Below are 16459 nucleotides of genomic sequence, written 5' to 3'. Positions count from 1 at the left end.
CCAGACTTACTTTCTAGAAAGCAAGCAAGTCACTGATGGGGCTTGGGAGGAATAATTTAGTCTAGCCCCATGGTGATGTTAGAGTTGCCTCCTTCCAGGTCTTCAGCACAAAACTACCCCCTCCTCAGCTTCAGATCTCAACTTTCCACCCCCAACCACACTCTCCCAAATGCCCCTGGTTTAAACTCATGAGACCTCAAGTGAAGAAACACACCATAGAGGGGGTGCAAAAGGAATTTTCTTCCATTTTCAACTTCTTGAGGTGATCCAATGTCCCCACCTCACCTCCAGCAGCACAGAAGTCCTCTGAGCTTCCTGGAACATCATGAACCCTCGGGGAAAGCCGAGCCTTATGCTGCCTTTCTTCCATTAGCTGAGCCTGGCCTAAGAGCCCAAGATGGGAGGTGGACTTTTCTCCCAACTGAGACTTTCTTAAAGAACATTTTGAGCAACCTTCAAGCACATTCACACACTGGCAGTATTTAAACTTCACACTGGGGTATAAATTCCAGGACTTATGTCTTCACTGAGACCAAGGGAGGGTGAGCTTATGGAAATGTGTGGCCCAAGTACCTCAGCCTCACCTAAATACACTTGTTTCATTTGTTTCTGGGTTGACAGGGTCTCTGCTGACATTACAGAAACTGCCCTGTAACCCAGAACCTGAATGGGATGCTTTAGAGTGAAGAGAAGGAATCTGGTACTCCCAATTCTCCTCACCCCTACATGGCCAAACTCTCAAATTACACTTTTTGCTACTGCCCCACACAACACTGGCAGCCAATAAAACAAAGCCCATAACAAGAGAAGTACAGCAAGGCTTAAGATACTTTGACTCACAAGGGCTGATCACTGCTGAAATACACATGACTCTGTAAGATCGCTCTGACCTCCTGCTGACTCCTGGCTCAGACCCTGCACTGATTCACCGTGGCTCCACACCCAAACCAGGATAAGAGGGATTCAGGAGGGATTCAGGAGGCTGGTTCTGTATCCTCTCCTATGAATCTCATACACTCTTAGCGTGTACAGGCCTTTAAATAATCAAGCTTAACACTGTACTTAAAGGGCTGGTGTGGTCAAATCACAAAGGTGTATACTAGTTGTTAGTAATTAAGACTACCCATACACAGTCAACATTCTCACAAGCATTTAGTCTCAATTAAAAATCCCTATCAACAGGAAGACCTAGAATTATACTGTTATGAGCCCTGAGGATTTGGAGAACATTACACACCCTTCTTAATCCAAAACCTTGGCTGCCTGAGAACAGAGTCTTGATCTTGGCCAAGCTGAACATTTAGGTTAGACCCTGTTTGTGCATCTTTATATGCTCAGCGCTTAGCTTAGGTCCAGATGCACAGGAGGCACTCATTAAGTATTTGATGAATTCGAATAAATCTTGTAAAAATCTCAGAGACATCAGCTTGTGACAGACACCTCTATTGCTTCTTCTCCCAGAAGGTCCTGGTATGACCCATGTCTGGCAACAGGGGGTGTACAAGGCTGCTGCTCAAATCTAAGAGGAAATGACACAACTCCAAAAGGGGATTTAGACCAGGCCTCAAATGCCTGAAGCAACTTCCCCTCCCCATGTCGATAATGGGATTTCTAAGGTGCGGACTGGGAGTGGGAACAGAGCCAACAGGTTTCAGGGCCTTAGAACCCATTGAATTAACCCCTAAGAAAATTTTCCTTTGCAAAGAGAATGCACAAGAAAAGGGTGAAGAGGAGAGAGGCTTCCACAGCCGATGGCCTGGAACAGCTGCTCTCACCTCAGTCCATCTGGGGAAGGGGCTACAAAGCAGACAATCTTTATTCACAGTTGAGGCAGCAATGGGGTGATACCCCCGGGTCAGTCCAAAAGCAAAGCTATTATGCAGAGAAGATGGTGCAAGGCAGGGACTCAGCACTCGTCCTCACCCAGCAGGGCATAAGGGTTTCGGGCGGCCAGGCTGGACCCTGGGGCTGAGGCTGGGGTGTCCTCATCCCCTTCCCCCTCCTCATCTGCATCCCGGTCCTCCTCTCCCTCCTCCTCACAGGAGCTGCTCAGCTCTTCTTCTTCCTCCTCCTCCTCGTCACCTGCTGGCCCCACCCTGCCCTGCAAAACCACCAGCTCCGTAGTCTCCGGATGGGACTCCCAAGTGCCTGGGGAACCAAAACAAAAAAAGAATGGAGGAGGGTTTTGAGCAAGGAACTAAAGCCAGAGAAAGACAGGGAGGGGGCAAAGACTAAGACTAAGACTAACAGTACTTTCTATAGCTGCTGGCATGCATTCATTCATTCAACCTTCCACACGCTGGGCTCTGAACAGAAGCGCTGCACACATGAACCCCACTCTTTGCCACCACCTTGCCAGGGGGCAACTACGATCCTGCTTTTGCAGATCAGGGAACTGTCTCAGAGATGCTTAGTAACACAGACCTGGCCAATAGGTACAGAACCCAGATTTGACCCTCGCTCTGTGTGGCCACATAGCACACAATGTGTTGCCTATGCTACCGCACAGGAACTACTGGCTCTCTGACCTTTCTGTTCACTGTAGCCTGGGGGATGGAAACACAGGCTCAGGCGGCCGTCCAGTGCCAGCCGCAGGAGGCTATTGGCCGCTCTGTATACATCGTTCCGGGCTGCCTTAGCTGTCTTGTAACCCCGTTTTTCTGCCCAGGCTGGAGGGAGAAAAGAGTAATAAGGAAGGAAGATGTTAACCATGTCCATTCACCATCACCCTGATCCCTTAACATAATCTTTCCAGTTTTCCCCAGAACATTTCAGGCCAGAGATTTGCTGGCCCCCAGACAGAAGTCAAGGAGTGAAGGGCCAGTCGTTTCACTAGCGACAGACCTCTGAGAAAAAGAGAGGAGATAGCGCAGAGTTAAGGGCGAGAGGAGGAGAAACCAGGCACACAAGGCCCACCTTCACAGATATCCCAGGCACACCAGGGGTGTTCTGCTGAGAGGTCCTCTGCATCTGGGTGGCGCAGGTGGAGCAGGGCCTGCACAGGGATTCGGGAGGCCAGGTAGCCCACAGCGGTATATGGCTCCTGGATTTGGGCGATGGGGTAGATCCCTGCCAGAACCTGAGGAGCAGAAAGAGCACTCAGCCCCTGACTTGAGTTCCTGCCCCCTCTCCCTCCCTGACCACTCTGCCCTCATACCTGCAACTGCCGTGGCAGGAGGGAAGGGAATATGAGGCCGGGGCAGTCACAGAGCTTCACAGACGGGGTGAGGAAGTAGGTCTGAAAGTATCGGGTATGGCCCGGAGTTCTGGAGACACTCACCACCTTCCGCCCCACCAGCCCGTTGATCAGTGAGGACTTCCCCACATTGGGGAAACCTGAGGAAGGCAAGGCAGATTACCATCTGACAGGTCCTTACTGTATGCCGGGTAGGAAATGGGCCTATAGCTAGAGCAGAAAGGGGAAATGAGGCTCAGAAATGAGGGAAGCAGTAAAACATTACAAGTTGCACATCAGGTTCTGCACTGCCATGGTTGAAGTCCGGCCCCTCCACTTGCCAGCTTTGTGACCTAAGGCAATTTAATTTACTTCACTTTCTGAGCCCTTGCTCCTCATTTTACAGTGCAGATAATTCCAAATTCAGGGTGGCAGGATTCAGTGAGAAACAAATACAATGGCATGGATCAGTTACCTACAGCAAGCCAAGTGCCCAATATGAGCAAGATTCACATCTCATCTTTATCACAATGTCTCCAAGGATAAGACCAGAAGCCCTTGGGACTTACTGATGCTTTCATGACCACCCTTTCATGCTGGCCGACTTCAGTCCCTGCACAGACCTCCCGTTCAGCACTCCAGCCTCTCAGTGCCAGGACCTCCCTTCTAAAGACTGCTGCCGCCACCCCATCTCAGCCACCCACTCCCATCATATCCAGATGTTGTGCCTTCACACCTCCGAAATCTCAACTGCAAGCACCCCCTGCCCTGACATCCCACCTTCCCAGCTCACTTACTCTGGTTCATCCATTCCAACACATCTTTGCCTCTGCCTCTAGCACAGCAACACTTCAGTATGGGTCTGTGTTCTCACTTCCCTTTTCACCCAGCTTACAGCCGGTGCTCCAGCTCTCTGGCTAGTGCGCTCCCTGGTCCCACCTCGCCCCTCATCTTCCTCCCCTGGCAGAGCCACAGCTCTGCCCATCCAGCACCTGTTGGGGGCGAGGCAGCTGACTGAGGCTGGTACCACCCCACTGAGTGCGCACAGACACTACTCACTGAATTACCTCTTTTTCAAAGGAGGGAAGGAGGGAGAAAATAACCCTCCTGTGACAACCTAAGCCCCATTCTCTGTCCACTTTATAGTAAAACTCCTTAAAAGACTTGCAGATTTTTTGTCAACAATTTTCTCATGCCATCCTCTTTGTCACTAGAAACTTTAACATACACAAAAAATGTGGAAAATATAAATACGCCTGATGAACCTCATGTCACCCTTCCCAGGCCCAGCATGACAAGCATCCTTGGAGACCCTACTTATCCCTTCTTGAGCATAATCCTCCCCACTGCACATGAGCCTTCCCCTGAGGTGTAAGGGATTTCACTCCTCATGTTTCCCTTTAATTTTATAGCCTACCTATCCCTGAATGATGCAGTATGATGCTGCCATGCCTGGCTCCTTCTTGCGTTGACATCACGTGCAGTTCCACCTTGCTGCTGGCCACTCTTTCCCTGGCCTACCTCAGTCTGGCTTCCTCTCCCCAACTCCACTGAACCATCGATCTTCACGTTGCCAAGCCTGCTGAGCATGTCTGGCCTGACCTCATTAGACCTATCAGCAACATTCGAAACAGTGCAGCCCCACTTTCATCTCCAAACACTTTCTTCATTTGACTTCTGGGACACTCCTTGGTTTCCTCCTTTGCCCAACCTCTAAATGCTGGCTTGGCCCCCTTCTTCCTACCAATCCCATGGCCTTAAATACCATTTATATCCACCAGCAGCTCACCAGACTTAAACCTCTCCCAGATGCCAATCTCCAGTCCTCTAAGCTCTGGTCTCCCATACCCACTGACTATTCAACATCTTCACTTGGGGTATTCTAAAAGAACCTCAAATTTAATTTCTGATTCCCTTCCCTAACCCTCCAAAACTGCTTTGCCCCCAGGCTTCCTATCTCAGTATTCCCTGTCACTCAATACAAAACCCTGGAAGTCCTTCTCTGTTCTTCACTTTCTCTAATGCCCCCAATGCAACCCATTACAATATCATTTAATTTACCTTCAAATATACCGTTTCTGATCCTATCTCCCCACCTCTGCCTTCGCAGTGCTACTGAGCAACTTTCACTTCTCCCCCAGATTCCTGGGAAGCTCCTGACCACTCTCTCTGCTTTCTTTCTTGACCCCTGAATGTAAATCTGAAGTTTAGCAGATAAACTTCTAAACAGAAAATCAACTCCTGTCACTCCCTTGCTTAAAGCCCACCACCAGATTCTCATCAGACTTAAAATAAAATCCAAAATGCCTTCTCACATCTGTGAGATCTCACATGACGTGGCCTCTGTGACTTTCTAACCTCACCCCCAATTCTTTCCCAGCCCCCATACCCCAATCTACCTTGCACACCCCACAATCACCAAGCTCGCCCCCACCTCAAGGCCGTCATTTCCTGACCCCTTGGCCGGGAAGGCCCTTCCCCACATCTCCAAACAGCCACTGCAAATCAGAATCCCAGGCTTTCTCTGAGGAGCACTTCTCTCCCAGTCACTCTCCATCCCTTTCTTTGCCTCTAAATACTATGATTTCAGACCATGAATAGATTTACTGACAAGAAAACAAGCTCCATGAGGGCAGGGATTTTTCTGCCATTGTCACAGTGCCATATCCCTCCCTGGAATAGCACCTGGCACCTGCCACTCAGTAAGTATTTGTTAACTGGACAAATGAATGAGAGCTGGGGAGAAATCCAAGCCCAGGGCTGCCCATGCCACAGAGAACACTCTCCCTCTTACCCCAACCTGAACACAGACAAGTCAAGGCTGCGGCTGCTGAGAGAAGGGGGATAGCTGGGGTCAGAAGTCAGGGGAGGGGAAGCCAGAGTGAACGACTAGAAAGGAACCATCTGTCAGCAGTAAGGCAGGTTCTTCCCAGGACAAAATGAGGACTGACAGTTAAGTCAGGAACACTTCTAAGGAGCCCAACTCCCTACTCTGTTCTCACTAATTCCTCTGGGCTGGGCCTTTTTTGGCTCCAGTCTCACCTCCTCAGCTACCACAACTTCACCAAAGTCACTTTTCACCTCTTCCACCCAAAACGAAAAGGGGCCCTGAGCCCTACTCATATATTCCTTTCTCCCCCACCAAAAGCAAACACAAGGTTCTTATTTAAGGAAAGGTTCTCCTTGACAACAGAGTTAAAAGCATAAAACCCAGAAGGAAACTAACACTAGCTAAGCTCTTACTATGATTAGTCATCACTCTAATACGGACTATTTACTACGACTGGAAGAGTTACCACACGTGTCACTTAGCACAGTGTCTGGCACATATAAGCACCAGGTACATGTAAAGTTTTGGCAGTTACTACCATTATTTGTCAGGCATTATTAGATTCTGTACTATTCCTTTTGATCCTCACATTCACTCTTTTAAATGGATATCACTGTCCTCACTATAAAAACCAAACTCACTAAGACTCTTAAGTTACTAAGACACCAAGAGTGGGTAATAACTCACTCAAGATCAGTAACAGCTGAGAAGAGATGGCACTTAGGCGTGCCATGATCCTTCCACTATAGCAGAGAGCCTGTGGCTTCCTCTGATCACCTTCCCTCTTTCCCAAATGTTAAAACTCGGTACCTCTTAGGAGGCCTCCATACATGGGCTGTCACTTCCTTACCCACACAGCCGATGGTCACCACTCCGTCCTTGTAGTGCTCCCGGGTTGGGCCGGTTGGCTCCATTGCTGAGTCAGTCTGCTGCTCCACCAGGACTGCTGGCCCATCCTCCTCTTCCTCCTCTTCCCCAGAGCCATTACCCCAGGTTGCCCCAGCCACATCCCGGGCAATCTTCTCCCGCCAGCTGCTCAAATCCACTGCTCAGGGAGGGAAGAGATGAAAAAGGTTCTCCCTGGAGCCACAATATATGATGGTGCAGACTATGCGCATCACAGGGATGTGACTGGTGCCCTCTGGAGGTGGCTAGTGCCAACCTGCAAAATATACAGGTTGTAGTACCAACTCTCCTAGCCTTCACCTGACCCCACCTGGAATCACGTGCATTCGTGTGCAATCATCTCTGAGTTTCTGAAAAGGACTTGGAAGACTGAAGGCAGCAAATCACTGGGGCTCCTGCCTACCTGCTGCCTCTCTTTTTCCTCAAAGTTGGTCAGTGGCTCCCTCCTCCTTCCCTCCCTGCCTCTCACCTGCATCCACAATAGAAAAGGCTGACTTCAGGAAGGGTGGGCAAAATGACTCCAGGCTTGGCTTCCCACAGCTCCCTTTTATTGGCACATACCTTTCCCGGCAGTGATAGCTTCACAGGCTCTCAGCAATTGCTCAGGCCCCAGGGCCTGAGTCCATCCTCTCCCCTGCCTCCGACTCTTCTTCAAGACTGAGATCAGAGAACACAAAAACATTAGCACACAGGTCTATACACCCCACCCAAGTACCTTTGTCAATAAGCCTCTCTGTATCTTGTCCCCTGCCACCCTACCTCTCCCATGTTGCCCTCACTGCCCACTTACCACTACTAGGGTCCTGTTGGGTGCGGGGATCCCGAGGAAAAGAGGTGAAAAGAACAATGTGGAGCTGGGGATAGTGTTGGTGAAAATAATGCTTCCAGGCAACCACTACGGCAGGTGGGGCCAGATCCACCTTGTTCAGGACCAGCACCAGGGCCAGCCCAAGTTCTCCAGTCACGTACTCATAAAGTGCTGGTGGGAAATTCACAACCTGGGGCAGAGTTGGTGAGAGGAGGGAGTAGTGAGAGATAAATCCAGAGTTCTCCGCCTCCAATTCACCACTCACTAGGCACAGCTCAGAGACAAGAACCTAGTGGTAGCAGATTCTGGGGCAAAAGGGCAAATCAGCCACCCTCAACTAGGAAGATAAGCTGGGGTGATACCTGTGCATTTGGAGGAAATGACAGGAATTTGATGAAGGGATAGAAATGAGTAGAACACAGGAAAAGGAAAAGCACACTACAGTAAAGGCTGGGATCAGCCACAGGGATGGGGGGCTGGAATAGAAATTAATACCTATTTTCACTGCATGCAATTGTCTGTTTGTCTACCTGTGTACATATATATGCGTTATGTGTTTTTGTTGAGCATGTGTGGTTGTGCACATGAGCATGTATGAATGCACACACATTTGAATATGTGTTGGTGTGTATACATGTCATAACAGGCCTCGAACTTACTAAATGTTCCCACAGACCTTTCTCTCACTGGAGGACAACAGTGAAGTGGCAGAGCCAGGTTCACACCAGGGCCACCCAGCAGCAGAGTCTAGAGCCTTAGCCACTGCACTACCACTTCAGGTGAGGCAGAATTCTGTAGAGACTGATGTGGAAGGGCAGGAGGAAGCCCCCAGCAGCTTGCAGAGAATCCCCTGAAGCTCCACACTGAGCCTTCCTATTGGTCTAGCTCTGGTGGGTTAGGAAACAGGATATTCAGTTTTTCTTCAAATGAGTAAAAGGGGGGAAAAGAGGAGTAACGGGCTGTGACAGTGATAAAGAACTGAGTTCATGGCTACAGGCATCAGCAGAGTAGAGGACACTGGAAAGAAGGATACCTCTGTCTCTCAACTCCTTCCTCTGCCCTTTACCCCATAAGATTCTCCTCCCTCCTCCCCTGCCATCCTCATCCCCAGTACTCACTGGATGTCGGATATCAGTGATAAGCAGGACAACATCAGACATCTCTAAAACTCGCCACAGCTGCCTCCATGTCTGAAAAGATAAGAACAGGGAAGAGAACTTGAGCCAAGTGTCCCTCTCTGGCCTGACCCCAGATCAACCTGACTATAGGTCACTGTGCCCCACTCCTTTCTCACCTCTAGATTGTGCTCAAAGTAGCTGAGTTTTTCAGAGGTGTAAGCCCCATGAATCTTCCCAAGATACTCCTGGAAGCTCCGTTCCTCCTGGCTCATTAGTTGTTCCTTGGACATCTCATAGCTCCAAGGAGGACGTCGGGGAAAGTTCAGGACTGAGGAATCAAGAAAAGTCCAAATAAGTCTAAGGATGGTTTCAGGACTCAAGGGTATCCCAGACTCCTCCTTCCTGGAAGTCAGCTCTTACTCTTCTTAATTCCTTCCCTGGACCTTTGCCAGCCCCAAACATCCGGGTAGTGAGCTCTCACTCACCTGAGCCAGGCTGAAAGACCTCCCGGATGTCCAGCTCCAGCAGCTCAGCACTTACAGGCTGCAGCACTTGCTCCCGGGCTGCTCTCTTTCTCCTCTCCACCTCCTCCCGGCTGTCTCGCTCAAAATGCAGCCGGTATCTAAAGGGACAGAGACCTGGGCATCCATCGCAACCCTGTGGCCACAAACTCCCGTCTTAGGCAGACAACTTCGCAAAGCTCTCTCTGGAGTTGTTAAAGTCTCCTGCCTTATTCGGCCCTTCCCCAAGTCCCTCTTTGGTGAAGTATTCGACCTTCCCCTGAGCTTCATTCTTCTAAAAGCCAAACTCTCTTCAACCCCTCGGGAAGGGAAGATTGTAGGTCTTCCCAGCGGTCCGCGGAGAACCGTAGCGTCCCAGCCCCACCACCTCAAGCTTCAAAACCTCCACCGGCAGTAGCCGGCTTTCCCCGCAACGCTCTGACTTCCGGGTAGGCAGGGAAGCCCGGGCCAGCGACCCCCGCCCACTCTCACCGATTTGGGTCATAGCCTCGCGGGCCCAGCCCCTGGGAGGGCTGCTGGTTGAGCCTGCGGATGTGATGGGTCACAGACTCCCCATCCGAGGTGTCGGTCTGCTCCTCCCGCCGCTCCCGGCTCCCGCTGCGGCTGTTGGAACTGGATCGCAGCCCATCTTGAAGCCCTACGGGTAGGAGCCGGCGACACCAGGGCAGGCCAGCTCTCAGGGACCATAAGACCCCCCACCCCACGGTCGGCCTGGCTCCCCCTCACACCACCCCACTTCTCTTGAGGCCCAGTCATCCCAGCCGCCCTTCCCAGGACCCTCCCGGATGTGTGTGGGAGAAGTCACTCCTCCTCTAAGGATCTGCGGGGATAGCGCCCCGTTGGCGCTGGAGGTATTCCCCTCCCCCAGCTCTCCATCCTTCCCCACCCCTTCCAGATGTAGGGGGGCTGGGGTGAGGGAATTCCCTCCGCGGTCTCCTGCGCGCGCTGGCGCGCAGCCACCACCCCCTCCCACACCCCCGAGAGGTGCGGCGGAGACACCTCTCCTTCCAGAGGTGCGGGAGCCCGAGCCCCGCCCCCTCCTCTCATTCCCGCACTGACCTCGCTTCCGCTCGCGCTTGTCCTGCAACTGTTTCTTCTTCTGCTTCACGCTGAAGGGCTTCTTCCTCGGCATGGCCGGGACCAATCACCTGGCCAGCGCTCGGCCGAGCTCCCGCCGCTCCAACTGACTGCCCGAGGCAGCCCCCGCGGGACGGGCCCGGGACCCGAGAGTGGGCGGGGCTGTGGGTGACGTCAGTGGGCGGGCCGGGCCGATTCGCCCTGGTGGCCAGGGTAGAAGGCTGACTGAGGGAAGTCCAGCTACTTCCCTCCGGGCGCGAGGCGAGAGGATGATGTGGGGTGGGCTACTCGCACGTGAGAACCAGGAGCACCGAAAGAGCTCAGCTGCGGAGAGGCAGGAGGCACGCGTGGGAGGACCGGGCTAACTTCGTCACGGACGCTTCCAACTCGCGTTCGAAGGAGGGGGAGCGTGTGTCATCACTACTTTGCGCGCCAGAGAGAAGCTACCACTCACCTAGAGGGGGCGGTGGAGCGCAGGATGGAACCTACCATCTGCGGGAAACGGAGGCGTGGACACGCAGAAGAGGCTTTACCAGTCTTAGTGGAAAGCTGGGACTGCGGTTCCCGAGAATGGACCCCAGTTGCTGAGTTACACTAGGGGAAGGGGCAGAGGTCTTGAGTGGAGGGTGGAGGTCTGACGAGTCCTGGATGCCGCCCTACTTTGACACAAATTCCTTGTGGGACCGATGAGAAGGAGCAGGCTTAGAGATCATAAGGGCAAGTGCGAGCGAGGAGGGACTCCCAGGTGATACAATGAGTTTTGGAGGGAGGTCAGCGGGAACGAAGTTGTGCCTGCAGCTGTTACCATAGTAACTGGGGACCGGATGTGGCGACCTTAGGGTGCGACGATTATTCTCAAGCCCTCTGGCCCGACAGCCTGCGGACTCTATGGCACACTGTGAGGAGCCGATTGTAGGGTTTTCGGCAAGAGGAAAGCAGGAATTCTTTAAAGAATTTCTAGAAACTCAGCAGTGGGAAGGTTTGCGATTGCTGCCATGCCTGGCAGAGGCCGAGGGGGATGGTTTACGCGAGAATAAGCCGCACAAAGGCTCCCCACAGCCTTCCGGAAGTGAAATGGGGGGGCGCCTCAGCTCGTCCACCACCGTCTCCGGAAGCGGAAATAGAATCCCAGTGTGCCCCTTCCTCACTGCCCTCCAAATCCCGCTGCAGCCATTGCCGCAGCCACGATGCCGAAACGAAAGAAACAGAATCAGCAGCAGCTGCCGCAGCAGCAGCAGCAGCCCCCATTGTCAGAGCGGGAAGAGACTGGAGACGAGGAGGACGGGAGTCCCATCGGTGAGGAGCCCGGAAGGGGTGTGCACATGCCTGTCGGCCGGTGGAGACGAGAGGCCAGGGGCTGAAAGGGTGCGGGGGAGGGGGCTCTAGCGGAAGAAGGAAGGACGCACGCGCTGTGGCGGGGGGAGCGGGAGCTTTCCCGGAATGGAGTCCTGAACAGGTAGTCACTTACTTGAACTCTCAACAGCAATCCAGCCCCTAAACCTTTATAAAGAAGGCAGAAGAGGAGAGGATAAAGAATTCGTGTGCGCTGCAGCAGAATGGTAGAGGAGAGGGGCCCTAGAGAGGTTGATGGGATGACAGTTTGCCACCAGACTTTCTCAGGAAAAGTAGAAATGCAGCTTTCTCTAAACTACTTTGGAAGGAGGGGGAGCATCAGAGGAGGAGGGAAAGCTATCTGTCTGACTGGCCAGCAGTTAAAGAGAGATTGGATTACTTCTGTAATATTTTGGGATGTTTTGAATAGCAGCAGTGTAAGGGAAAGATAAAGTTGTAGGTATCCTTTCTGCATTATCCCCCTTGCCTAAGTCTCCATTTTTTGCAAACTCTGAAGAAGCTTAGCAGAGGAAAGGGCAGACAGGTGGGGTGAGAATTCGTAACACTGCCGAGAATATGTCTGGCTTTACTGGTTGGACTAAGAAATGAGTAACAGAAGTAAAACATAGAACAGGATCATCAGACCTTTAGTCCATTCTGATGACCATATTTTCATGTCTGCTCTTAGGACCACCCAGCCTTCTGGGCCCTCGCCCCATGGCCAATGGAAAACCTGGTAACCCCAAGTCAGGTGAGGAGGAAGGGGCCCTGATCGTTTGATTAGGTCCTGGAGAAGGGTGCAATGGAGGGACTAAAAGCCAGGAAAGACTTTAAATCAAAAGATCAGGAATTTTATATCTGAATGAATGGAGAGATGTGTATTCAGTGTAAAGATAACAGTTCTTCACAAATTGATTTGTACATTCAATGCATTCCCAGTTATAATCCCTGTAATCTTTTTTGAATATAAGCATTCTGCATTATTATATGTAAATGCAAAGTATCAGAGTGAAACATTGCAAAGATAGAGGGCTTACTCTGAATATCAAGACTTAAACTTTACAGCTGCAGTAGTTAGGATGGTGTGGTATTGGCACAGTGATAGACAAATGTCAATAGGACAGCCTGACAAGTGCAATAACAAGCCTGCACATACAGACACTTCATTTATGATGAGGCTGGAACTGAAATAGTAGTCTTTAAAATAAATGATACTGGATTAATTGGATACTCGTGGGGGAAGATGAAGTTTGAGCTCTTATTCATATCATATACAAATATTAATTCCAAGTACACTGTAGATCTAAATGTAAAAGGTAAAGTAATTCTAGGAAATTTATTTCTTGGTCTTAGAGTAGATAAGTTCTTAAACAGAAGAAACACACATTAACCATAAAGGAAAAGATTGATAAACTGACCTGCCTTAGAAAATATAAACTATCAAATGGTACCATTAAAAAACTAAACTAATATAAAGCCTTAGAGTAGAAGATATTTACAACAAATATAACCGATAGAGGGCTCATAACTACAGTATATAAAGAACTCTTCTAGACAGCCTGCTAGAAAAATGGGCAAAAGACCAGACCAGCTATCTCATAAAAACCAAGAACTAAATGGCCAAAAATATGTGAACAAGAATTCAACATCATTAGTCATCAAAAGCAATACAAAAACACACCACTTTGAAATTGAAACCCTTGTGCACTATTGGTAAGATTGTAAAGTGGTGCAACCACTGTGGAAAACAGTATGAAGGTTTCTCAAAACATTAAAATAGAACTGTATAACCTACCAAACCCACTTCTAGGTGTACATCCAAAAGAATGGAAAACACTATCTTGAAGAGATATTTGTACCATATCCATGTTCATAGCAGCACTATTCACAGTAGCCAAGAGCTGGAAGCAACCCAAGTATCCACTGATGGATGAATGGATAAACAAAATGTAGATTCAAAAGAATACTATTCAGCCCCTAAAAGGAAGAAAATACAATCAAATGCTACATCATGGATGAATCTTGAGACTACCAGGCTAAATGAAACCAGTTACAAAAATACAAATACAAAAAAAAAAAGACAAACGCTGTACAATCCCACTTATATGAATTACCTAAAACAGTTAAATTCACAGAAACAAAATAGAATGGTAGTTGCCATGGGTGGATGGGGAAAAGGAGGGTCCTTTAGTAGCTGTAGAATTTCAGTTTTGCAAAATGAAGAAGTTCTGGAGATTTCAAACAATGTGAATTTACATAACTATTGAGATATACATTTAAAAATAGTTAAGATGGCAAATTTTATGTTACATGTATTACAGTTTAAAAGCAAAACACTACTTTTTCACAGTCACGAGAATGGTAAAAATAAAAAAGATTGACAATACCAAGTTTTGCCAAGGCTATGGAACAGCTGCTGGTGTGAGTGCAAATTGGTGCAAACACTTTGAAAAAGACAGCTTGACTTGATCTTTTAAACCTGAGCATACATATATTCTAGTACCCAACAATACCTCTACTATGTAATATACTTGATTAATGTATACATATGTGTAACAAAGATATGCATAAAAATGTTCATAGTAACATTTTTGGTTACAGCCCCAAACAAATCCACCCACATGTCCACCATCAGTCGAACAGATAAATAAGTTGTGTGTGCACGCAATGGGATACTATACTGCAATGAAAATGAACAAACTTCTGCTATAGGCAACCTGGATGAATCTCACAAATGTTGAGAAAAAAGGAGTCAGACAGGAAAGAATACAGACTATGATTCCATGTATGCAAAGTTCAAAAACAGAAACTAACCTGTGGTGCTAGAAGTCAGGATAATGGTTATATTTGGCAGGGAGGGTAGATGAGTAGGGGAGGAAGAGTACAAGGGAAGGGACTTCTGAAGTGCTAATAAGGCTCTATCCCCTCCCCTGGGTGGTAGAAACACAGGAGTGTTTACTCAGTGATAACTGAGTTGTGCACTTAAAACTGGCATGTTTTTCTGTATGTGTATTATATTTCAGTAAAAACTAGTTTAAAAAATCAGGGCTTTATCAGTATTAGGCTGGCCACTGATCACCTTTCCACGTCGTTCCCTCTTTGTCTCTCTTTCCCTCCTCTCTCTCTCTTTCCCTCTTTTTTTAGCTCTTCACAGAGGTGCTCCAGGATCAAGGGGACCAGTGATTCCACCACTGCTGAGTCTCCCACCTCCTCCCCGAGGCAGAGGCCCAATCCAAGGAGGTCCAGGCCCCAGGTCTGGCCCATATGGTCACGGTTGGTGGGGGGCCAATGCTGAACCTTTTCCTGGACCAGGCCATGGGGGTCCCTGCAGGGGAGGCTTTCACAAAGAGCAGAGAAACCCTAGAAGACTCAAAAGCTGGTCTCTTATCAAGAATACCTGCCCGCCCAAGGATGTACCCCAAGTTATGGAAGGTGAGGTTCATTTTTTTATGCCTGTACAGCTGTAATACCCATCACTCCCAGAGTGACCTAATTCTCAGAATGTCCATGACGCTCTTCTTTTGGGCTGTCCTTTGTCCTTTTAAAGTAAGAGTATAGCCTTGAATGTATTTTCTCCCAGGAGAAAGACTATTATTCCAAAATATCTGGAAACAGTAGGGAGTAGGAAATCTAACTGCTCTATCCCTGCTTTTTTGTTACATTACATTAAACTGTCCAATTTTCACTTGTTCACAGACAAATCCAGCCGCCCTGTCTGCCGACATTTTGCCAAAAAGGGTCACTGTCGATACGAGGACCTCTGTGCCTTCTACCACCCAGGCGTCAATGGACCTCCTCTGTGAGACTGTGCCTTCCCCTCCAGGCTAGAAGGAGCCCTCTGTGACTAGTGGCCATATGTTTTCCCTGTGGCCCTGTGATGGCTACTGTGAGGCTATTCACCTGCCACCCTCAGTCAGTGACACCCACCCCTTCCACCACCTCCCCGCCTTGGGGTGCGGAATTGTGTTTCATCACTCGTGCACAGAGTGCACTCTTTCTTCTGATCCAGCCTCCAGAGACTCACCTTCAGGACCCCATCTTTGCTCCATTCAACTGCCTCCTGGATCCTCTTCCCCGTCACCAACTGACTGCTGAACAGGAAACCTCTTTGGTGCTGCTGTTTCTTGTGCATCTATCCATCCAGCCCCCAGTATCACCTTTAATTCCTGAGAGCCCTGGAGCAGCTTCCTACCATTCCCTTCTTCTAGCTGCTTATTTTCAGTACTTTTTATGTGACATACCCAACCCCCAGTGTTGTCAGCTGCTCTGTGAAACTCACCAGGTTGTCTGACCTGGGGTCAAGTTTGAAAGACTGGTACGGAGTTACTGCCTGAAAGGCCACTCTCCCTGCTTTTGGATTTTGTAGTTTCTGCATCAGTAGCATGATCCCAACCGCTCTGGTCTGTGGTCACTGTGCTTTGTGAAACCATGTGTCCTTTTGTAGCCTTTCTCAGTGTCTGTGGCATTTTTGTGACTTCCCAACACTAGAGTTAAGTTTTTCTGCCAAAATGAGTAAGGCTTTTGGTGCCCTCTAAACCCTTCCCACCTTCCAATGTGGGAGAATTGTGAAACTTTACACAAGACTGCCTCCTTGGTCGCCCTGTTCCTCTGGTGTCAGTTTTTCTGGGTTTGAAACAAGCCTGTGAGATGTCTTCTAAAGCCTCTGATGGGCCTACCCGCTCCTCTCCAGCC

General features: G+C 49.5%; 2 protein-coding genes across 3 annotated transcripts; one reads left to right on the top strand and one right to left on the bottom strand.

The window, feature by feature from the left end:
* Positions 1-1798: 1798 nt before the first annotated feature.
* On the bottom strand, positions 1799-10735 carry GNL1 (G protein nucleolar 1 (putative)). The gene is made up of 12 exons (XM_017655502.3): positions 10418-10735; positions 9830-9995; positions 9323-9459; positions 9014-9165; positions 8838-8909; positions 7702-7909; positions 7473-7568; positions 6856-7050; positions 3158-3336; positions 2917-3079; positions 2529-2669; positions 1799-2148 (listed from the first exon to the last, which is right to left on the bottom strand). The coding sequence occupies exons 1-12, from the start codon at positions 10488-10490 to the stop codon at positions 1907-1909; spliced, it is 1824 nt and encodes a 607-aa protein (XP_017510991.1). The 5' UTR covers positions 10491-10735; the 3' UTR covers positions 1799-1906.
* Positions 10736-10969: 234 nt separating this feature from the next.
* Positions 10970-16215, top strand: PRR3 (proline rich 3). Of its 2 annotated transcripts, XM_017655504.2 has the most exons (4): positions 10970-11731; positions 12456-12518; positions 14912-15199; positions 15464-16215. In XM_017655504.2, the coding sequence occupies exons 1-4, from the start codon at positions 11623-11625 to the stop codon at positions 15568-15570; spliced, it is 567 nt and encodes a 188-aa protein (XP_017510993.1). In that variant the 5' UTR covers positions 10970-11622; the 3' UTR covers positions 15571-16215. The 2 variants fall into 2 exon arrangements, with proteins under 2 accessions (XP_017510993.1, XP_017510994.1); XM_017655505.2 differs by lacking the exon at positions 12456-12518.
* Positions 16216-16459: the final 244 nt, after the last annotated feature.

This window comes from Manis javanica, chromosome 16 (genome assembly GCF_040802235.1).
Source record: "Manis javanica isolate MJ-LG chromosome 16, MJ_LKY, whole genome shotgun sequence".
Lineage (NCBI taxonomy): Eukaryota > Metazoa > Chordata > Mammalia > Pholidota > Manidae > Manis > Manis javanica.
The sequence above is the reverse complement of the archived record's forward strand: the minus strand, read 5'-3'. Positions and strand labels throughout refer to the sequence as shown.